Source organism: Bos javanicus, chromosome 8, assembly GCF_032452875.1.
Source record: "Bos javanicus breed banteng chromosome 8, ARS-OSU_banteng_1.0, whole genome shotgun sequence".
Lineage (NCBI taxonomy): Eukaryota > Metazoa > Chordata > Mammalia > Artiodactyla > Bovidae > Bos > Bos javanicus.
In genome coordinates this window covers 29030405-29054075 of record NC_083875.1, presented here as the reverse complement: position 1 = coordinate 29054075, position 23671 = coordinate 29030405, and the positions used below count along the sequence as shown (strand labels likewise).

Genomic DNA, 23671 nt, shown 5'->3' with positions numbered 1-23671 from the left:
TAATCGGGTTAAAGGACCGCCAGCGCCTGGAGTGTGTTGTGGATCGTACCTACGTTGGTCATAGCCGCCCCCCACCCCCTGCCCTCCCACCCTTTGCCCATATTAGCAATCTGCTTTTGTACTTTGACATCCAGGATTTCCCTAGTGAATTTTGTCACAGAAAAAAGAGAATCATCAATATCGCAGTTAAACTTGACTTTCAAAGCTAATAGTATCTCATTTGGGGGCTCAAATTTAATAAATTTTCTTTGATTCTGGGTGAGTTTTTAAACATCAAACAATGAATTGGCCAGGGTGCAGTAAAATATTTAGATCTATTGACTGTTGTTCAGAAGGGTAGAAGGCACAACACTAGTGGTTTGATGTTGATAAATTCTCAGGACCTTAATCCACATTAATGTTTTCTTTTATCTGAGTGCAGATTGGTGACAAAAAAAAAAAAAAGAGCAAGAGAAGATGTCCATGCATATAAAATATAAAACCTCAAGCAAAGGCATTTGTAGAATGTGATTTATTTTGTTAAGTGAGTTAAAAGCGTTCTCATCCTGACTGAAGACTAGAGAGTGTTTGTTACAGATAAATATATGCATTCTGTATTGGGACTCTGGTATGACTACTGTACTCACACTATTATACAAATTGCATTATAGTGTATGTTTTACAGCATACACTTTGACATGCAGTTATTGGCAGAAAATTCTTCAGCTCATCTTAGGAGGATAAGGATGTTTATAGCCTAGATTAGCACAAACTATGAAAGATGTCATCATGTGTGTGTGTGTTTGCTGACGTAAGGAAATCTTATGTTGTATGATAGTTCATTCATAGAGTAAGAAATAATTCAAAGTTTTACAAGCTACCCGAATGGAATAGGAAAATGAAGGTGAGGGTTCCTATCATTTATTGTTACCAAGTTATATATGAAGTTGCCAAGATAAAACTAGAGATATAAATACAGGTATTTGAACAATGGTGGTTCTCCCCATTCTTGCCCTTTGCTACCTTGTAAAAACTCATTTCGTCCTGTGACTTTAAGCTAGTTGTATACTCTTTATCAAAGACACAGTGTCAAAGAGATAAAATTTTAAAACCTCTTCAGGCATAAGAAAAGTTAGGAAATATGCTTACATATGAAAACTCTTATCATTAAACTATGTGATTAAAGATGAGAGCCTACTGATCTTAAAATTAAACTGTGGAATTTTTGAGGCTTTTACTAAATTTGGAAATTAAAAATGAAAATACCTGTTTCTAAGCATTTTCTTTTATTCATATTATATAGTGAGTATTTCTCATTTGTCCAGAAGGTGGCAGTGTAATATCAACTGCATGTGATGCAGAGGCTGGCTTGCGAATTGGTATTTCTCCCGTATCATATCTGTGATGTGTTTGTATTGTTGCCTTTCTGAACACTTCAAGTATAGTACAAATAGTACTGGTTTTATCCATTATCTTATTTAGAAGTCATGTGACCAAGTTGGTTTATATGCATTTAATCATTAAGATTCACATTTAATAAGAGTAAAGAGGGCAAACAAACCTCTTGCTAGTGTATTTTTAAGTCTCCTTGTGTGTTGAACATGTTTGTTTTTATTCTAGAGTGGGTACTGAAGTTGTCTTGTCGAAGACTAGTGCCTAATAACTATCTTCTTTAATATATACCCATTAATACTGTTTAAATTAAATATGTTATTAAGAGAGTGTGAATAAGTAAGAGATTGCTGTTTATTTTTGATTCTTGTGGGCTTGTTTTTCCTTGTTTCCTTTTTCTTTTGAGGGTGGAACAGTGAAAAAAATAATTCAAAACCTCTTGATCAGAAGAGCTCCAGCGACTCTTCTTCCCTCTGCTCATTTCAAGCAGGAGGATGCTTTTTCTTCTTAACATTCTCCCCCAGCACTCTGAATTAGAGATTTATTTGCAACGAAAAATCAATTAGTCCTAAATTTATTCATGGATTTCAGGTCTAGCGATCAATGCAAGTCCACTCAGTGGGCTCAAGGGGACCCAGTTCATCCCAGTTAATGTGTCTGAAGGGGAATTACCATTGATGCTATTTTTTTCCCTTTAGGTCAGAGATCAGATCTCGCTGTCACGGACTGCGGCAAGTAGGAATGACTTCACCCTGCAGCTACCCAGACTGCACCTGGAGACCTTTGCAATGGAGGGGCTCAAGGGCGGGCCAGAGGTTGTAGCGTGCCAGGTTAGAGTCTAAATAACATTGTTTGCTACTGACACATGTAGAAAAATAAATTGCACATACTGGGGAGAATGGAAGAAGCCTCAAAGTCTTGCGACTAACTTAAAGGAGATGCAAATAATTTTTCCTCATTTTTCTTCTGTCATGTAACACTATGTTTCACAAGTAATTGTATTTTTTTCTTCAGAGCCTAGAACTAGCCCCTTAAATAATCAGAAAAGTATTTTTTACCAAGGAAAAAAATATATGTTTCATAGCTCAGTATAGTATTAACATTCTTTCTGGGCAGCAGACGACAATAAGACACTAGGCTGTTATCTCTTCAAGCTTGTCTGAATTTGTAGCTCTAATTCTTTTAAAATAAACCACTTTAGATAAAATTATCAGGGGAGATATTTGACATTTTTCAATGTTAATTCCAAAATATATCCAATATTCTTAGGTGGTAATTTCAACAAATCTAGAACCTAGCTCTTCTTTGCATGAAGAGTATTTTATACTTTAGTGATTAGTTTTAATGAACATTGTAATTAATATGTGCCAAAGGAGTTATTTCATTTATAAAACTCAAAGCACTAAATCATAAAACCTTAAATAACTTTAAACTTAATAAAAATATTTATTTTCAGAAGCTGCAGCTAGCCTTCTGTTCTAGATTACTGTTAGGTTATTGTGATTTTTTTTTTCCTTAGGCTTAAAAATATTTTTTAATCAGACAAAACAAAATTTAGTATGTATTTTATTCTCTCTTTAATGTCCAATTTCTTTATTACAAAAATCTATCAAAGTTATATAAACTATAGGGAGCCTGATAATTCCAAAAGAGGTTGTCCTTGTTCAATAAAACCCTAAAGTTTTCAGTGTATTTAAGAGAAATATCTCTTAAAACTCTGTCTCTGCTTCACATTTTGAGATTTGAGATGAACTTTTTCATTCTTGAAGTGTATGACCCTGTGAAATTTTAACTTTGCACAAAATTAATGTCAGTACAAGTTGGGCTATGTTAATTTTTTCCTACATGCTCCATACCCTAATTTAATTTGTTATTAGTACTCAAATTAATACTCAACAAAGAAAAAATACTTGCTTCTTTCATTAGAATGTCCACATATTATAGTAAAATATATATAATTATACAGCAAAGCATAAGACACTTATTTTTAGTTATAGACTAACATACTATACTATTATTTAGTTCAAGATTAAGATGTACATTTAAAATTTTATTATATGTGAGTACAATATGATTTGATATTTTTCTAGTGGTTATAAAATAATCCTTTACTTGGTTATCTTAATTTAGAATCTCCTAGGGCTTAGTACTTGTCATAATTCACAAATAAATACTTCTCCCAAACTCTAGATTTTGATGATTTGGAAAGAGACTGATTCCTAGGAATGCCATTTTTTAAAGCAAAACGTGAACTTTCTAGAGTTCTGACATCTGTGAATAGCAAGAAGGAAATGTATAAGCTTGTATTTTAAACTACTATCTTTCCCAAGTTCTAATAAAAATAGTTATATGGGTTGCCATATACCTAAACACTTAAGTTTATATTGGTGTGCTCTAATATGCATTATAGTTTAGTAATATATGTTTTGGTTAAGTATGCAGAGAAGAGCACATGATTTGGGCCATAATAGTTTTTCAGGCGCACACGTGTGCATGCACATGCATGCAGGCATGCAATTAGTGATATGGAGTACTTTGAGGAGAAAGGCACTGTATTAGTTGAAGACCTTAATTATAATAATTATAACTGCCATTTTACTGAGCACTTACTGTGTAGCTAGTATCATGCCTAGCTCTATAAATAAGTGATCTGAATTAATTCTTACAATGGGCCTGTGAAGCAGACAGCATTATTTTCATTTTACAATTGACAAACAACAAATATAGCAGATAACTCTCCTCAGATCAACAGCAAGTAAATGGCAGGGCCTAGAGTCTGGGTTTAAGTCTAGGTATATTTGACTGAAAAGCCTGAACTGGTAAAATCTGACAGTAAAAATCAAGACATGTGTGTTAAATGGTAAGCATAAAGCCTTTGAAATCTGTGGTGGAGTTTTTCTTCCGTTTATAAAGTATACATTGTGCATCTGTATATGAGGTAGATCATAGTTTATGGTGTATTGTGGACACATTCACAGATAGAAAGTTTTGCTTCCATTTGATAGGCTAATATTATGGAATTCAACTTTTCACCTTTGCAGTATGTGTGTGTGTGTGTGTGTGTGTGTGTGTGTGTGTGTGTATGTATGTATATACTTACACTAAGTATGCAACATGGAATTCACTATTTGTTTAACTTTGTAATCTGTGCTGGTGAGGTGGACTGTTCAAAGTGTGCCTCACCTTTGATTACGACGAGGAGAGACCCACTGTGCAGGATGTGGTAGTGTCTGAATTATTTGGCCAAAATATTTAACTGTCATTTAGAGCAGTAGGAGCTGACGTTTTCCTAGATAGCCACTGTCTGTTGTTTCCAAGGGGGCATGCTTTCTTATAGGTATAATCCTGGATGGAGGGAAGACCAGTGAGCACAACTGAAGGCTGAGAGGATGAACGGATTACCTTATCTCTCTGAACCCAGAAGAGTGTGTGACTGATACACTCCTACAGGAGATAGTTTGGCTAGTCTCTGTGATGTGCTAGCTTTTAGCCTCAGTTTCCTGATCTGCAACCAAGTGGAATGCTAACAGTTCCTCAGGCTTGTACTGAGTTTGGATGAGGCAGTGCATGTGAAGTGGGGAGCACAGTGCCCAGCACAAAGGCAGCAGACAAGCAGGGTGGCTCTTGTTAGTGCACACCCACATACTGCAGTATGAGACACCTTGTGAAGATGAGATCAGTGATAGTAGTATAGCTTGATTTTATTACTTTTGGGGTGTGTGGGTGTTTTTTTTTTTTTTGGCATGTGTTTTGTTTTTTTAAGAAATGGTGGTTGTTGTTCAGTTGCTAAATCGTGTCTGATTCTTTACATCCCCATGGACTGCAGCATGCCAGGCTTCCCTGTTCTTCACTATCTCCTGGAATTTGCTCAAACTAATGTTCATTGAGTTGGTGAGGCCACCCAACGATTTCATCCTCTGTTGACCCCTTCTCCTCCTGCCCTCAGTCTTTCCCAGCATCAGGTCTTTTCGAGTGAGTTGGCTCTTTGCATCAGGTGGCCAAAGTATTGGAACTTCAGCATCAGTCCTTCCAATGAATATTCAGGGTTGATTTCCTTTAGGATTAACCGGTTTGATCTCCTTGATGTCCAAGGGACTCTCAAAAATCTTCTCCAGCACCACTTAGGATCTTTTCTTTGTATCTTTCCATTTGGTTCTTTCATTCTTTCTTGTTTCTTCAAAGCTTTTAGTTTTGGTCAAGATCAACTTTAGCTCTCTATTTACTTTTCCTTGTTACTTGATGTTCCAGTGAGGCCAAGTTGCCAGTGAACCCCTGTCTAAGATCCTATGGCAAGTTTAGAACTATTATTCCTTGGCTTTTATCTCCTTAATAGCAGCATATTAGTCTACTAGGATACTGGACAAAAAATAAAACACCTAGATTAGACAAGTTAACTTTAGCTGAAAAACCCAGTACAGTGTGAATGCAGAGGACTTTGTAAGAAAAGATATTCTGCCCGTAATTTATTAAGGTAATGCCTATTACTCATTGTCTTATACTTTGAATTCTGTTTTTTCAAAGGTTGTATGATGCTTTTCATATCTGGAAAATATTAGCAGACATCCAGTAAGTGTCTGTGCCTCCATTCCCATTCAACGATAACCAACACAGAACAATATCAATGTTAATATTATTGATATTATTGCATGCTTATTCCATACCAGTTACTGTGCTAAATAAACACCTTACATTTACTTTCTCATTTAATCCTTGCAACAGTCCTATAAATGATGGGTGCTCTGCTTTTTCCATTTTCCAAAAGAATAAACTGAAATTTATTAAGATGAAGAAAATTGTTAAAGGTCACATATCCAGTGAGTAGGGTCACTGGTCTGTTCATTCTTTTAACCATGCCTTTCTGCCTTCTGTGCACCATGGCATAGTGGTGTGTGTGTGTGTGTGTCTGTGTGTGTGTGTGTGTATTTTAAGATAGCTGAGAGGAAACAAAAATAAAGAGTAGGGTCTGTCTGTAAAATATAGTTTCTTTTGTGAGAAGATCATGGCAAAAATAGAATCCAAAAGAGGTTAATGGGAAATGTTACTTAAATTGCGTATTTCAGCCTCTTCATCTATAAAATGAAAATAATAGAAGTTTCAAACTGGGTGTAATGATTGAATGAGTTAATCCATTGAAGTGCTTGGAATAGTAACAGGTACATAGTAAGCACTTACTGTTTATTAGCTTTCCACCAGCGTGAAAGCTTCATGAGGCCAAGAACTTGATTTTGTTCACAGTCACACCATCAGAGCTCAGAACCCTGCCTCACACAGAGGAGGCCCCAGTGCACGAAGCCTTGATTTCAGGCACTAGACAGGTTGACTCGGGAAGCTGCTGTGCCTAAGTCTGTGCAGGCCTTTAAGAAATTTGGGATCATTTTTTAAACTTCTAAACCCACTTCATTTAAAAGGAAAAGTCCCCTGAACCATCTCGTAAAAGTGTGTAAGGCTTAGTGCACAATAACTTTACCTCTGGAAATGTAGTATGTTTTATAAATATATGTTTATAAACACTTCATTAGAAAGGCTTCATCGTGAAACCATTTATTTATGAAGATTTTAAACAATAGAGTCTTCACCATAAATCCAGTAATCCTTTAATCACCCATAACCTACTGTGTTATTATGAAGTCCTTACTTGGTATGGTTGTTTGTTAGGTATTATACCCACAACTTTTGGGATACTGTGGTTTTTTTACATTTAACTTACTTTCCAGGCATAGAAATTTCTTCCAGCTATTTTGTTGTGTTTATAAAGTTAAATCATAAAAGAGCATCTTGAAAGGATTTTTTTTAATGTAGATAAGAAAGAAAGAAAGAAATATCTGTACCTAAGTACTAAACTGTCAGGGAATAAAAATATCAAGAATCAGCCATGCTTAATAATTTTTTACATGTGTTCCCCGTTATACTGCTTGATGCAACAGGCTTCTAATTGTACAAGAATCATGTTCATTTGGGCACAATTAGAAATTAAAGAAATGTTAGAGAATTTTGCTTGGAAGCTTGTATTATTTAGATATTTTCTTCAACTTATTCTGTTCCCATAAATGAATTTTCAGATATCTGATTATTTTTTAAAACATGAAAATCAACCATTTTAAATGAAAATCTCACTAAATATCTATAATGCTATGTAAAATCCCCCAACTGTCCCTAAAAGACTAAATGACTTCTATTAGTTCTTTAGTTTTTTCTTTTTTAAGTATAGTTCTTTAGTTTCTGATTCTAAAAGAAAATTTTACCTTCTTTATATAATTTAGGTCTTCCCTGCTTTTCAGATGTCAGTCCTCCCTGGGTCTCACTGTCTCACAGAGTTGTCAGGGTTTAGTCTAAGAGTCTCCATGGTGAAGTAAAGAGAATATATTTTGTGACAGCTGTTTGTCTTACAGATATTCTTTTTCACTTATTTTTGAGTCCATGACTGTGCTTTGAATGTTTGACATTATTGGAAATCTGACCTTTTTGGTAAGTGGGGTCATTTTTGTACTAAAAGTATCAAAAAGATTTGAGGATTATCTAAACTTGTTATCAGTGAGTGTGTGGTTCTCTTTAAATTCTAAAACTTGAAATATCTTTTAAATTTAAAAACATAATATGATTTTAGATTTTGGTTGTGGCATCAAAGAGAATGTTGAAACGCTACCTTCTTCAAAGGATGGCAAGTTCTTCCAAGGGAGGAGCTGTTTGTTAGGGGAAAACAATTAGCTGGAAAAATCATATAGTTCATCTGAGAACAAATGCATTTTGATGGGAAAAAAGCCATCTTTGGTCTCATTTAGAGCTTGACAGCTGTAATCTCCAATTCCACAGAATATAAATTGTATCAATGAGGAATATAAATGTCCTGGATTTGAGCCTAACTGAAGGATGAATATAAGAATTAGTGAGTTTATTTTTCATGTTGACACCAGCAAGAATAAATGGCATTTTCTGACGTAATATTGTCAGAGAAAATATTTTTGTTATTTGTTAGTTCAAGTTTTAGAATTCTATTCTGAAGATTTGACAGTGCAAAAACAGACATTCAGTTTCTTCAAAACTTGCTGGTACTGCAGCTATGAGGGATGCTAAATGAAACAAAATATGAAGAGAAGGAAGATGTTGATGTGTACAGAAGGACCAGTTTTAGGGTCTGTTGCTAATTGGGGTGAAAGTGAAAACGAAAGTGTTAGTCACTCAGTCGTGTCTGATTCTTTGTGACCCCATGGACTGTAGCCCACCAGGCTCTTCTGTTCATGGAATTCTCCAGGCAAGAATACTGGAGTGGGTTGCCATTTCCTTCTCCAGGGGATCTTTCCGACCCAGGGATTGAACCTAGGTCTCCCACATTGCAGGCAGACTCTTTACTGACTGAGCCGCCAGGGAAGACTAGGTATAACAGTGGTTAAATAATTAAATAATAGCATTTAAACATTGATTTATCCTCATTGTGAATTACACCTTGTCCTGAATCTGTATCTTCTCCTAAGGTTACAGGACATTTTAGTTTTTGTTGACCAGGAAGACTGCTGGAAACAGCCTCACACGTCAGTCACCGTCAGAACAGATCAGGTATCATCACCTAAGTGCCCTCACGCTCCCTGACTCCCTTCCTCCTTCCTTGCCTTCCTCACCCTCTGTGATGTGCACTTTAATTTCCCCTCTTTTTTTTCAGTGGTGGTGCTGGAGGGGATAGGGGATACATCAGTCAGAATTTTAGGGCAGAATCTTGAGAGTAAAAATGTGAAATTATGGGTTTTGGTCCAGATATTTTACCAGGTGTTATATGCTACCATCGTTTTCTTAGTCCCTGTATTTTATTTTAAAGGACTTGCTGTTTTAAAAAAAGTATTTTTGTTTGTAGTTAAAACATAATCTTGGGGATCAAATGATAGCTAACATTTCTTTAAAAAATAAATATCTGTTAAGACTAGAAGTACTAAAAAGTTTTTGTTTTTTTTTAATGGTTAGCTGATGGGATATTTTACGTCTTGTATCATGGATTTTATTTCAGGTTAGTGGTGATCTGAAATGAGGGGTTTTCTTTCCCCCTGTTGGGACTTTAATCTCTTTGCCTTTGGAAAATCACAGGATAACATGAGGGCAAGGAAATATGTCTATATAAAGCTTCTGCTACACAGAATGTTACATTGAGGAATCTTGTGACTGACTCCTTGACTCAGCTGAAAATATTCATGAATTATTCCCTATGGATATGACCTGGTATCAGCAATCTGAACTAACACTAAGTAAAATCTGATAGGAATTATTTAAAATGAAGTCTTTTTTCCTAGTTTTTTTTTGGGGGGGGAGGGGTATCATTTCTTCCTTTTTTACTAGGGAGAATAATTTGGAAGAAAGTAAAATCATAGCCAAGTCACTATCACAAAAAGTTGAAGAGGTTATACAACTTTATCTAAAAATAATAGAATTAGCCCCAGAACAGATGGAATCCTTTCCCCATAGACATAAATTACCCAGGTAACAGGAATCCTCATTATTTTAGCTAGTGATTGTCTTTTTCTCATGGAAAACACATTGTCTTTTCTTGTGAAGGATGAGCATGAATTATTGTCCTTGTGGTACTAGGAGTGCTGCTGGGGTTCTCTGCTAATATCACCGTCTGTGAGCTTCCAGTGCTTACTTCTGGTGCATCAGCTTGTCACCTGTAACATGGAGATGATGATATGTGCCCTCCTGCATCTTGGGGCAGTTGTGAGGATCCCATGACATGGATGAAAGTACTTTGAAAATTAAACAGCACTCATAAGTAGTTTTTAAATTGTTTTCCTTTAAATATTTGGCTTATAAATGTTCCTTGATCAGGTGTAAACTCACTTATTTTCAATCTCAGGTTGAGATTTTTGCCCTTCTAAAAGACAAGAAGTAAATCAGATGATGAGGAGGTTAGCAACTGTGAATCTGTGCAGTTTTCTATATGTCATTGAGTTTGCTGGAAATATCATGCTGATCAGAATGGCAATTTGGAGGAGAGAAAATAATGCCGTGTGCTTGGGGAAGAGGCAAGCGATGTAGTATTGGAGAAAGCCTGTGTGGAAAGTCAGAATGCCTGGATTGAAGTCCTGGCTCTGTAATTTAACCGTCTTGGCAGGTCACTCAATGGCCCCGAGCCCCCTATTTCCTCATCTTTAAATGGAGGTGGTGAAGCCTGTCTTGCTTTCACTCACAGAGTTGTGGGGAGATCAGATAGGATAATGTACATGTGAGGGTGCTTCTATATTGTGAAATGCGAAATTAATATAAGCTATGTTAGACTGAACTGCAAATAGGCCTGGGTTTCAGGAAAAGTAACCTAAGTACATTAAGGGAATGTTTTAGTGTTTTGACTCTTGGAGACTTTTGACTGATGACATGTTTGATACAGGTTTCATGTTAGTAGAAACATGCAATAAAAAGAATAAAATATTCGACAACTCTCGTGTTTCCTTACAGGTCAGTATAAAGCCATGGGCTGACACTTTGGTGAATGCCCACCATACACTTCTGAGTAATTATTCTACAGAGTAATTTAAGCATTACTATTGTTGTCACATGTTATTTTAAAATATTCTTTTAACTCATCTTCTTGCCTTTATTTATGCCGTTTAATTTGTTTTTTGAACATCAGATTCCAACTCTGAGATGTTAACATTATTTTGCCTGAATGTGAAATGTTTGAGACACACCAGATAAAATCAAAAACACAAAACATATGAAAGTAAAGAGCTTTTTTTGTTGTTGTTGCAATTTTCAGTTCCAGGTAGCCCAAAGCAGAAAAGCTGCTGAATGATATGAACAGCATTTCTTTGCCATTAACATTAGGAGGCAAAAGCTAAATCCCAAACTTGACTCTCTGTATCTTTTTTTTCATTTTTGAAGGCTTATTTGAGTATAACCCTACTCGATAATACCTTTTAATGCTCATTATTTCGAGACTGAAGCCTGCGCACACTTGAACTCTCAAATGCTACAACAGAATTGCTATTCATTGCAGCTACTTGGACAAAAAAAAAAAAAACACACACAAAACAGTGTTTGATGGACTGCCTAGGTGAAGACCTGGGAAAGGAAGGGTTATCTACAAATTGAGTGAGTTTATTATGGCTTAGTGATTTGCTGATTGATTTCATTTGCTGTCAGTTAAGGCTCTCTTAGTGTCAGTTTTCTTTGCATAATGCCTTGAAATAAAGACCAATGAAGTTCTTCAGATTGATGCCGCTTATATAAACTGACCCTGATTTGCCCTATTCTGCGTGACAAGTTAAGTGACAGCAGTGAGAGGAAAATCCAGCAATGAATATGCAACTTACCGATTAAGGGAAATGCAGTAAATCATTCAGTCTAAAACTAGGTACAAAATAATTTCTTGTAATAATTCCACAGATGCCTTGAGTTTCATTAAACAGACTATTATTAGTCTCAAGAGTGTATGTGTGTGGGATTGTGTGTGCATGTTGATAGAGACAGGCAGATAGGGAGAGGGACAGAAAGAGACAGAGGACTGAATTAAAAAAGAGAACTAAAAGTGATCCTAAATCTTTTCATATAAAGTAAATCTTCCTCTCCCCATTTAAACTTGGAATTGTCAGAATCATGGTTTAAAAAATAGCTTATTTGAGGTTGTATAATGCTGTGTATTAGGTAACCAATGAAACATAGGGTCATTTTGAAGCTTTAAATGCTTTTCAGTTTCAGAGCTTTCTAGTAAAGTACTGGTAGCTTTTCTTTTTCTTTCAATGGCCAAAGTTTCACAGTGCTGATTAAAAAGATGTGGAACTTTTACGGGGAAGACTAACTTAAGAAGTAACTCACTGAGAAAAACATGAAACACTAACATCTTAATATCTGTTCTGAGTGAGAGCTGTTTCACTCATAGCCCGTTTCCCCTCTGGAGTGTGTGACATTGCTTCCATATTGCAGAGCACTCTTTTGTTCAGAGTATATTTGATGATGCATATTAATCAAAATGAACCTGAGTTGGTGTAGTTTCCTTAGGATCAAAAGGGCAACGTAGAAAACAGAGCACCAAAGTGAAGAAAGCACCAGGTTCTGTTCTGGTGGTAGGAAGTCAGCAAAGTGGCATATCACAAACCTAAGTGATATCTGTGATGTGTTTAAAAGAGGCATACATTCCATGTTTGCCAACAAGGCTTTAAAAAGTCCTCAAACCTTAGATCTTTGATGAATGGTTATCTGGTAGAATGATGTACCCACAACATTTAAAATTTAGAAGCAGCAGCCCTATGTCTTTAATCCTTCTAAAACTGAGAAGGAAATCATGATTAAATTAAAACATGCTGCTTAACTTTGTATATTTATTAAGTTATGTCATGGGACAAAATTAAAAAAAAAAATCTTAAAAAAAATACTTTTTTATCTATTTGGCTATGCCAGGTCTTAGTTGGGGCGTGCGGGGTCTGGTTCCCTGACCAGGGGTCAAACCTGGTCCCCCTGTCTTGGGAGCATGGAGTCCCAGCCACTGAAACACTGAGAAAGTCCCTGAAGAGGAGAATCTTTGAGACACTTAGCACAGTGACTTACACTAAGCCCTCAACAGAGAGCAGTTAGGATTATTACTCTTGAGACAGTGGGTGTGAATTGAGGAATGTTATGATTTCTTCATAAAATAAGAAGGGATTCTTTATTTTGCGCTAGTCTTTTTGCAAATCAAAGACACATTTCTGTTCCATGTGAGTAGGACTCTCCTGAGACATTCTTTTCAGGCCCCTCCCCTTTCTTTATGTTCTGAAAGCAGAGTAGATATGAAATTCCTGGTCACATAAACTGCTTATCTTTTCTTGCATATCTTTCTAATTTGTTCACACTAGGTAAGGTGATGCAGACTCCTGAAGGGTCTGGAGAAGTAGCTGCCCTAGTGTCCAGACATGTTCCTGGTAAGAAGAGCAAGGTCACTGGGAGCCTACGGGCCTAGTTTTCACATCTCTGATAGCTGGTAATGCATGGGAGGCCTAGGAACCAAGGTAGCCTTTGCATCAAAGTTTTCTATTTATTCTAGAAGGAAAATGGAAATATAATTTGAGAGTATTTATTTATTGCATTGGTTATAGCTTTATTTATCTTTATTTTTTATTTTAGTTTAGTTGAGATATAATTAACATACAGCACTGTATAAGTTTAAGGTATATAGCATAAGTTGACTTACATATAGTATTGGGAAATGATTACCATAGTAAGTTTAGTGAACATCCATCATCTCATATATAAGAAAGAAAGAAAAAACTGTTTTTCTCCTTGTGATGAGAACTCTTTGAATTTACTCTCTTGACAACTTTCAAATCTACCCCACAGCAGTGTAAACTATAGTCATCATGTTTTACATTATATTCCTGGTACTTACTTATCTTGGAACTGGAAGTTTGTATCTTTTGACCACCCTACTTCAGCCAGTTCCCCCTCCCCTCACCTCCAACCTCTGGTAACCATAAGTCTGATCTTTTTTTTTTCCCCCCGAGTTATTTTTTTTTTAATTCTTTAATTAAGTGAGATCATAACAGTATTTGTGTTTCTCTGTCTGACTTATTCCTCTTAGCATAATGCCCTCGAGCTCCATCCATGTTGTCACAAATGGTGGGAATTTCTTTTTTTTTAATGGCTGAAATATATATATATGTGAAGAAGGCTGAGCGCCGAAGAATTGATGCTTTTAAACTGTGGTATTGGAGAAGACTCTTGAGAGTCCCTTGGACTGCAAGGAGATCCAACCAGTCCATTCTGAAGGAGATCAGCCCTAGGATTTCTTTGGAAGGAATGATGCTAAAGCTGAAACTCCAGTACTTTGGCCACCTCATGCGAAGAGCTGACTCATTGGAAAAGACTCTGATGCTGGGAGGGATTGGGGGCAGGAGGAGAAGGGGATGACAGAGGATGAGATGGCTGGATGGCATCACTGACTTGATGGACATGAATCTGGGTGAATTCTGGGAGTTGGTGATGGACAGGGAGGCCTGGCGTGCTGCGATTCATGGGGTCGCAAAGAGTCGGACACGGCTGAGCGACTGAACTGAACTGATATAAATATACATATAGACTTTATCCTTCCATCTGTTGGTCGACAGTTGGATTGTTTCATGCCTTGGCTATTGTAAATAATGCTGCTATGAATTTATGGATGCAGATATATCTTTGACATAGCATGTTTGTTTCTTTCTGATATGGTCCCTGAAGTAGAATTGCTGGATCGTTTTTCATTTGGGGAGGAACTTTTATACTGTTTTCCATAGTTGCTGTATCAATTTACAATACCACTGACAGTGTACTTGGGTTTCCTTTTGTCCACATCCTCACCAGCGTTTGCTATCTTTTGTCTGTTTGACTTGATGATAACCGTTCTAAGATACCAGGTGACATCTCTTTGTGGTTTTGATTTGCATTTCCATTTCCCTGATGATTGGTGATGTTGAGTACCTTTTCACGTGCCTGTTGATGATTTATATGTGTTTTTGGGAAAATGTCTTTTAGAGCCTTTGCCCATTTTTAATGGATTATTTATCATGATATTGAGTTTTATGAATTCTTTATAACTTTTGAGAGTATTTAGAGACCAATTCAATCCAGTAAATTGGCTTTAAAAAGTAAAATGATCAGCTCTTTCAATCATATAGATTTGGGTATGGCTAACATCAATGATCGGAGAACGCAATGGCACCCCACTCCAGTACTCTTGCCTGGAAAATCCCATGAATGGAGGAGCCTGGTGGGCTGCAGTCCATGGGGTCGCTAAGAGTCGGACACGACTGAGCGACTTCGCTTTCACTTTCATGCATTGGAGAAGAAAATGGCAACCCACTCCTGTGTTCTTGCCTGGAGAATCCCAGGGACAGGGGAGCCTGGTGTGCTGCCGTCTATGGGGTCACGTAGAGTCGGACACAACTGAAGCGACTTAGCAGCAACATCAATGATGCACCATATACCAGCTAAGAACAGGGTATTGTACTGTGCTGTGGGATACAGAAGTGACTCAAATATCTTTCCAACAGGAATATGAAATTTATGATAGAAATGAGATGAAAAAATGATTGCTCATTTTTCATGCCTTATCTTTGTAGGAGAGGCATAGATAAAGTACCATAGCCTGATCTGTAGAAAATGAAAGAAAGTGAAGTCGCTCAGTTGTGTCTGACTCTTTGCGACCCCATGGACTGTATGTAGCCTACCAGGCTCCTCCATCCATGGGATTTTAAGAGTGCTAGAGTGGGTTGCCATTTCCTTCTCCAGGGGATCTTCCCGACCCAGGATCGAACCTGGGTCTCCTGCATTGTAGGCAGACGCTTTACCGTCTGAGCCATGAAGGAAGCCATGTGATCTGTAGAGGAGAATGAAATTCATTCTTGCTGGGAAGAATAGGAGAGGCTTCATAGAGGAGGTGGCATTTGAGTAGGCCTTGAAGGTAATGCAGTTAAATATCCCCTTTCATGTAAATTGGTACTGTCAGGAAATACAGATGGGAAATATCTGGCATTTGAGCTTGAACCGCTGTAGTTCTGGAGCAGTGACATCTATGGAATTGTCTCATCTGAAAACAGGGTAGAACTAAATGATTGGTAAGGTTCTTTTCAGTTAATTAAGCTCAGTTGTAAATAAATTATCCTCTCTGCCAGATTTCATGACAGTCTTCTTATTTGTTCCTTCATAATGCACAAAAAGTAAATTCGTTGATTTAGTTGAATATCAGAAAGCACATTAGAACCACTTTGTCCTTAAAACAATATAATAACAAACTTTTTCAGAGTGATGCTGTTAAAGTGCTGCAATCAATATAAAGCAAATTTGGAAAATTCAGCACTGGCCACGTGACTGCACAAGGTCAGTTTTCATTCCAATCCCAAAGAATGGCAATGCCAAAAAAATCTTTAAACTATCACCCAGTTGCACTCATTTCATGTGCTAGGGAAGTAATGCTTAAAATCCTTCAAGCTAGGCTTCAACAGTACACAAACCGAGAACTTCCAGATGAACAAGCTGGATATAGAAAAAGCAGAGGAACTCAAGATCAAATTGCCAACATTCTCTGGATCACAGAAAAAGCAAGGGAATTCTGAGAAACATCTACTTCTACTTCTTTGACTACACTATAAAACCTTTGGCTGTATGGATCACAACAAACTGTGGGAAATTCTTAGAGACAGAAATATCAGACCACCTTACCTTCACCCTGAGAAACCCCTATGCCTGTCAAGAAGCAACAGTTAGAACCGAACATGGAACAATGGACTGGTTCCAAATTGGGAAAGGAGAATGTCAAGGCTGTATATTGTCACCCTGCTTATTTAACTTATATGCAGAGTATATCATGTGAAATGCCAGGCTGGATGAATCACAAGCTGCAATCAAGATTGCCGGGAGAAGTGTCAATAACCTCAGATATGCGGATGACACCACCTTTATGGCAGAAAGCTAAGAGGAACTAAAGAGCCTCTTGATGAGGGTGAAAAAGGAGAGTGAAAAACCTGGCTTAAAACTCAACATTCAAATAATGAAGTTCATGGTATCTGGTCCCATCACTTCATGGCAAATTGAAGGGGAAACAATGGAAACAGTGATAGACTTTATTTTCTTGGGCTCCAAAATCACTTCAAATGGAGACTGTAGCTATGAAATTAAAAGATGCTCCTTGGAAGAAAAGCTGTGACAAACCTAGACAATGTATTAAAAAGCAGGGATATCACTTTGCTGACAAAGGTCCATATAGTCAAAGCTGTGGTTTTTCCAGGAGTCAGGTACAGATGTGAGAGTTCGACCATAATGAAGGCTGAGTGCCGAGGAGCTGATGCTTTAAACTGTGGTGCTATAGAAGACTCTTGAGAGTCCCTTGGACTGCAAGGAGATCAAACCAGTCACTCCTAAAGGCAATCAACCCTAAATATTCACTGGAAGGAGTGATGCTGAAGCTGAAGTTCCAATACTTTGGCTACCTGATGGGAAGAGCCGACTCATTGGAAAAGACTCTGATGCTGAGAAAGATTGAGGGCAGGAGGAGAAGTGGGTGACAGAGGATGAGATGGTTGGATGACATCATTGACTCAATGGACATGAGTTTGAGCAAATTCTGGAAGATAGTAAAGTATAGGGAAGCCTGGTGAGCTGTAGTGCACGGGGTCACAAAGAGTTGGACATGACTGAGCACCTCAACAATATTTATGTGCTTAAATGAATTCTGTTACAGAATAGAAAGTTTAGAAATTACTGAAGTAGATGATAACTCTGACTAAAGCATGTACATTCCTAAACCAATTTGATATATATCAAAATAAGAATGGGATCATGATAAGAAAAGAATTGCTCTTAATAAAGGCATGAAATATTTTCTCTGTTTCTCTCTTTACTGATTTGCTTTTCTTTAGATATATTTAAAATTGTTCATATTGGATTCAATTAAACCACAGAGAAGTATACCAACTAAATGGCTTTTTAGCACCTTTGTAAAAATTGATGGAAAGACATCATGAATTTCCTTTGCTGAGATTCATAAAGCTAACAGTTTTTTGTGAAAAGAGGAGAGACAAGTGTTCAACGTTGTGTGTGTATTAATATATTTATTCTTTATCAGTAGTTTAGATCAAGTACACTTTCTGAATGCTGTCCATTTTGAGAAACTGGATTGGACAGTTTTTCTTTGGTGGTGAACAATTAGCTTTCATCCCTGAAAGTAATTTATATAACTATAACTTTTCTTTTTGTATTAACACCACTCCTTTAAGAAAATTTGCATGCTGAACCCACAAAGACCAAAATTAGGTTGTGTTTTTTGTTACACTGTCAAATTTGATTAAAGTAGTTGGATCTTGGTAGGTTGATTATGGAACAGACAAATGGGGAGTGCTGGTTATCACTTTGGTCTCCAAAAAGTATAAATCAGAAAGAAGTTATTAGAATATAAAGTACCCTTTGTTAAGCTCCAGATAGCTTTTGAATTTGGATAAATAGGCACTCTCAGTATTGTCCACATTATTACTGAAATGGAAGGTCTCACTAGCTCTGAAGTGAAGAACCCTACCATATTACATGTTGTTAATTCAGTCAGGCTTCACAAGTAAGTATGGTAAGTATGGAACTCCTGCTCAGTATCCAGCCCTATGCATGACTGAGATGACAGAGGATGGATGCGCATTTTGGGAGAAGGAGTTAAAACAAGAATCCCAAATGTTAGTTCCTAATAGAGAAAGAACAAAACAAGCACTAATAAGGGATCTGTCACGGGCCAACACGTATGCCTGGGAGCCTTTGTGGAATATGGAGACTTGGACAGGGTCTGAATGTATCGCTAATCTTGTTTTACATCCTCCTTGAGAAAACTTTTTGAACAAGAAAAGTTCTGTCTTTTTTGAGGAGATTGTCTACTCTATTAGTGTTTCACCCATTCAGTGTCACTGTGAAATCTTAAAGTGTGTTACTGCCCCAGCTTAATAAATGGGAATCAGAGCTTGCCTCCTCTCTTCATATACAGGTAAATGGCTTTACCTCGGCCTTCAAATAAACTTCAGCTGACTTGTGTTGGCCATGGGCTCTCCACAGTCTGGTCTTGACTCTCCAGCTTCCTTCTCCCAGAGCTCTCCACCTCATTCACTGAGAATATAGCAATAGATACGTAATAGCAGTACTGGCCTTTTGGTTTAACTTGGATGCGGCAGGCACAGTTCCATTTCTGAGGCCTTCTACTTGCTGGTCCCTTTTCTTGATGGGCTCTCACCAGGTGTTCATGAAGCCCAGTCCTTCCCTTCTTGCATGTCTTCACTTAAATATTGTCTGTTGGAAGCCTTCTCTCATCACTCACTCAAATAGCTTCCCTCCTCCCATCACACTTTATAGCCATGACTGCTTTATTTTCCTTCACAGCATATGAACTCTTATTTTCCTCTCACTGGAATGTAAGACCCATGCGGGCATGGCTTGATGTTTAGCACAGTATCTTCAACACCTGGAACATAACAGACACTCAGAAATATTTGTTGGATACGTTAACTAATGGATTGGATTTTTCTCTGTTGTAGACTTTTCAAGAGGCAGTTGTTGTTGTTCAGCTGCCTAGTTGTGTCCAACTCTCTGTGGCCCTATGGACTGCAGCACGCCAGGCTTCCCTGTCCTTCGCTATCTCCTGGAGTTTGCTCAAACTCATGTCCATTGAGTCAATGATGCCATCCAACCATATCATCATCTGTCACCCCCTTCCTTCTACCCTTTATCTTTCCCAGCATTAGGGTGTTCTCAAGAGGCAGAGCTGTTTGCATATAAAAGAGCAAGGAGTCTGGAATCAGTTGGACCACTGATTTCCAGTTGTGCCATTTATTAGCAATGTGCCCTTAAGACAGTTAGTTATGGACTCTGAACATCAGTAGTTTTAGATATAACATTATACTAAGTAATTCCTATTTTGCAAGGACAGTGTAAAGATTGGAGATGATGCATGTAGCCACAGAACACAGACCATGCTCAGATTTTCTTATACTTTATTTACTGTGACAAGAAAATGCTCTTCTTTTGCATGAGCAGTCTAAATCATCCTGCAGAGGTGTGTCTATTACTTGATAAGAAATAGAGATTAGTCGAAGTAACTGATCTCTGAAGAATATACTCATAGTTATCAAAAGTTTATATAAACATTTCCATATATCAGTGCCAGATGTTATGGTTTTGACATTTAGTCAAAGCCAGACTTCCTGAATTCCAGCTCACACCATCAGAGTTCAATAAAAATATTCATTTTTACACTCATACAGTGCTAAGTCTTATCTGTATGTCAATAGAATTTGAAGCAGGCTAGTAAATCTCCATTGTCAAACTCACAGTGATGTCAAGATATAGTAGGTTCCAAAGAAATGGTAACTATAATAATATATTTTTTTTTCTGATGGAGAGCTGAAGTAGTAAAGCTACGTTTCTTCATGGTTTCCTATGGCCCTGCAGTTATTTGTTTGTTGTTGTTGTTGTTGCTAAGTTGTGTCCAACTCTTTCCAAACCCGTGGAATGAGGCACACCAAGCTTCCCTGTCTTTCACTGTTTCCTGGAGTTAGTGATGCCAGCCAATCATCTCATCCTCTGTTGCCCCCTTCTCTTGCCTTCAGTCTTTCCCAGCATCAGGGTCTTCTCCAATTAGTCAGCTCTTCATATCAGGTGGCAAAATATTAGAGCTTCAGCTTCAGCATCAGTCCTTCCAGTGAATATTCAGGGTTGGTTTCCTTTAGGATTGACTGGTTTGATCTCCTTGCAGTCCAAGAGACTCCAAAGATTCTTCTCCAACACCATAGTTCAAAAGCATCAATTCTTCTTTATGGTCTAACTCTCACATCCATACATGAGTACTGGAGAAACCATAGTGTTGACTGTATGGACCTTTGTTTGTAAAATATGATGCTTCTGCTTTTTAATATGCTATCTAGGTTTCTCATAGCTTTGCTCCTTTTCTTCCAAGGAGCAAGTGTCTTTTAATTTCATGGCTGTAGTCACAATCTGCAGTGAATTTGGAGCCCAAGAAAATAAAGCCTGTCACTATTTCCACTTTTTTCCCCATCTATTTGCCATGAAGTGATGGGTCTGAATGCCATGATCTTAGTTTTTTGAATGTTGTGTTTCAAGCCAGCTTTTTCAGTCTCCTCTTTCACCCTCATCAAGAGGCTCTTTAGGTCCTCCTCATTTTCTGCCATTAAAGTGGTATCATCTGCATATCTGAGGTTGTTGATATTTCATCTGGCAATCTTGATTCCAGCTTGTGATTCATCTAGCCTAGAATTTTTCATGCTATCTTTGCATAGAAGTTAAATAAGTAGGGTGACATATACAGCCTTGATGTACTCCTTTCCCAGTTTTGAGCTAGTTCATTGTTCCATGTCTGGTTCTAACTGTTGCTCCTTCACCAGCATAGAGTTTTCTCAGGAGGCAGGTAAGATGGTCAGGTATTCCCATCTCTTTAAGAATTTTCCACAGTTTGTTGTGATCCACACAGTCAAAGACTTTAGTGTAGTCAATGAAGCAGAAGTAAATGTTTTTCTGAATTCCCTTGCTTTTTCTATAATCCAGCAGATGTTGGCAATTTGCTCTTGAGTTCCACTGCCTTTTCTATATCCAGCTTGTACATCTGGAAGTTCTTGGTTCATGTCCTATTGAAGCCTAGCTTGAAGGTTTTGAGTATTACCTCCCTGGCACATGATTTGAGTGCAATTATATGGTAATTTGAACATTCTATGGCATTGCTGTTCTTTGGGATTGGAATGAAAACTAACCTTTTGCAGCCGTGTGAGCACTGCTGAGTTTTCTAAATTTGCTTTATATTGAGTGTAGCACTTTAACAGCATCATCTCTCTTACTCACGAACTGAACTACTGTCACTTTGTCCGGCCTTCTTTTCCAACATGTTAGTAAACACAGTGACAGTTCTATAATTGACCTATATGGTGAGCGTTTTGTATATGTCTTAAATTTTTAAGTCTCTATAGCAAGGGAATTTCATTACTACTACTGCTGCTGCTGAGCTACAACTTCTACTACCATTATTATAGTCCATATTCTTACTGTATTGTGGATATTTATTATATATGTCCATATGCAGTAGTTTCCATGAGGAGCTTTTTTCAGACTCTGATTATTTTGATGATTTCTTTTTCATATTCTTACCAGAAGCCAATATGTCATTTCTTATCCCTTTGGTCTTTCTCTACATTAAGCTCTAGCATAATAAGAATAGTCGTCATCATCAGTCTAGATGCTGCATTTAGCCTCAAATTGGCCTTGATTCAGTTCTGGTTGCAAATAATATATTTGACAAATAATTGGCCTTGTTTTAGGCACATTCAAGTTATATATGCCATGGTTGAGTGGAGGCCAGAAAAAAGTTGAGAGTCTAAACACGATACAAAGAAAACATCATTTTTAAAAATCTGATGCAAAAGTATTCTACAACTCTGCTGAATATAGTTTCCCATGAGGCTCCTTCTCATACCTGAAAAGCTACTATATTTTACATCCTTCAAAGTGGTGCCAGTAAAAATTTTTAGTGATGGGATAAGTTAAGTCCAGGGCCATTTCAGATGGCAAGAAGGGGAAATGAACTTAGATTCTCTTTTTCTTAATAACACTGAGAAAAACCTACCTGAACTACATGCAGCATCACGTTAAATCAATTTATGGTTTTTTGTTTTAATTGTGCTTGACTTCAGGAGGTTGTACATTTGCACCCCAATTTTTTGTACTAATTACTTGACACATTTACTATCTTTATCATTGTCACTATTACCACTGAAAAGCAATTTAATCTCTGTGTGCATATTGCATTAAGTATCTGGTTGTGCATAATTTTAATCATTCTCTGTACTAAATAAATAGGAGTGTACAGTCGTAAGTGGATATCAGTGTTCCAGACCAGTCTCTCAGGGACACATAGTAATTCCAGTACATGCACACAACCCCTAGGATATTAAAGGTCAAAGTGAGCTGTCTAACAATGGAAAACCATCTCATCTGAGACAGAGGGAAAAGAGAACCAGGTTTACCAAAATTGTTATTTCTACATAAAAGAAAGGTCATTTCTCTCCTAGCTAATATTTCAATATGGCAAGGTAAAAGTTTTCCCCAGTCTTAGTACAAAAAATGAAAATATAACTTTTTGGAATCCCATTCCTTCTGCACATATATCCAGTATGCCTAGATGTCATTCAGAATGAGAAATTGAGTCAGATGAGCTAATCCTATATAGGTAGGATTTATGATGTCATTGTTTTGGTATTTTCCTTGTAAAGTCCTCTACCAATATCAGATCCTTAAGTCAGCCTGCTGAGAGATGCACAGCACACTCTCATTTTATGTATATAAGTCAATTAAATACACTAGGAGTTGTTTTCCAAATTTTGTCTTTTTTTAATTATCTTCTATTGTGTGGATAATACTACATTTGCTATAGTTTATAATCAATATAATTTTTTCTCATTAAAATAACCTGACAACTTCCTTTCATATTACATTTTGGTAAAATCAAAAGATGCTTTGGAGAAAGTATAGATTTTATGTGACATATTTGGATAGTATAGAGATTCATTGACTTGTAAATGTTTACTGAATTCATTCTACAGAATGAGTGAAATCCCCAAGAAAATTTCACCTTAAATAAATATTTATTTCCATTACAGAAGCAAGAATTATTAGCTCAGAGTCAGTGTAATGTAATAATTATTAATGAGTTTGATATCTTTGAGAATCTTGGTTTCGTAGCAAAATTCAAGAGGGGCTTGCTTTTTAAAAAAAATTGTTATTTACTTCATTTTTGGCTGCACTGGGTCTTCATTGTACCACATGGGCTTCCATTGAAGTGGTATCT

At 37.1% G+C, this 23671-nt stretch overlaps 1 protein-coding gene across 8 annotated transcripts in view; it reads left to right on the top strand.

Moving 5' to 3' along the window:
- Window positions 1-23671, top strand: part of CCDC171 (coiled-coil domain containing 171) — a 341259-nt gene that overhangs the window by 246393 nt on the left and 71195 nt on the right. For all 8 annotated transcript variants that reach the window (XR_009737984.1, XM_061425240.1, XM_061425244.1 and 5 more), the window contains one exon: window positions 2070-2201. Coding sequence is in view for 7 of the 8 variants with exons in the window: in XM_061425240.1 (XP_061281224.1) it covers window positions 2070-2201 (132 nt within the window). In the remaining variant the exon portion in view is untranslated. The remainder of the gene's footprint in view (window positions 1-2069; window positions 2202-23671) is intronic.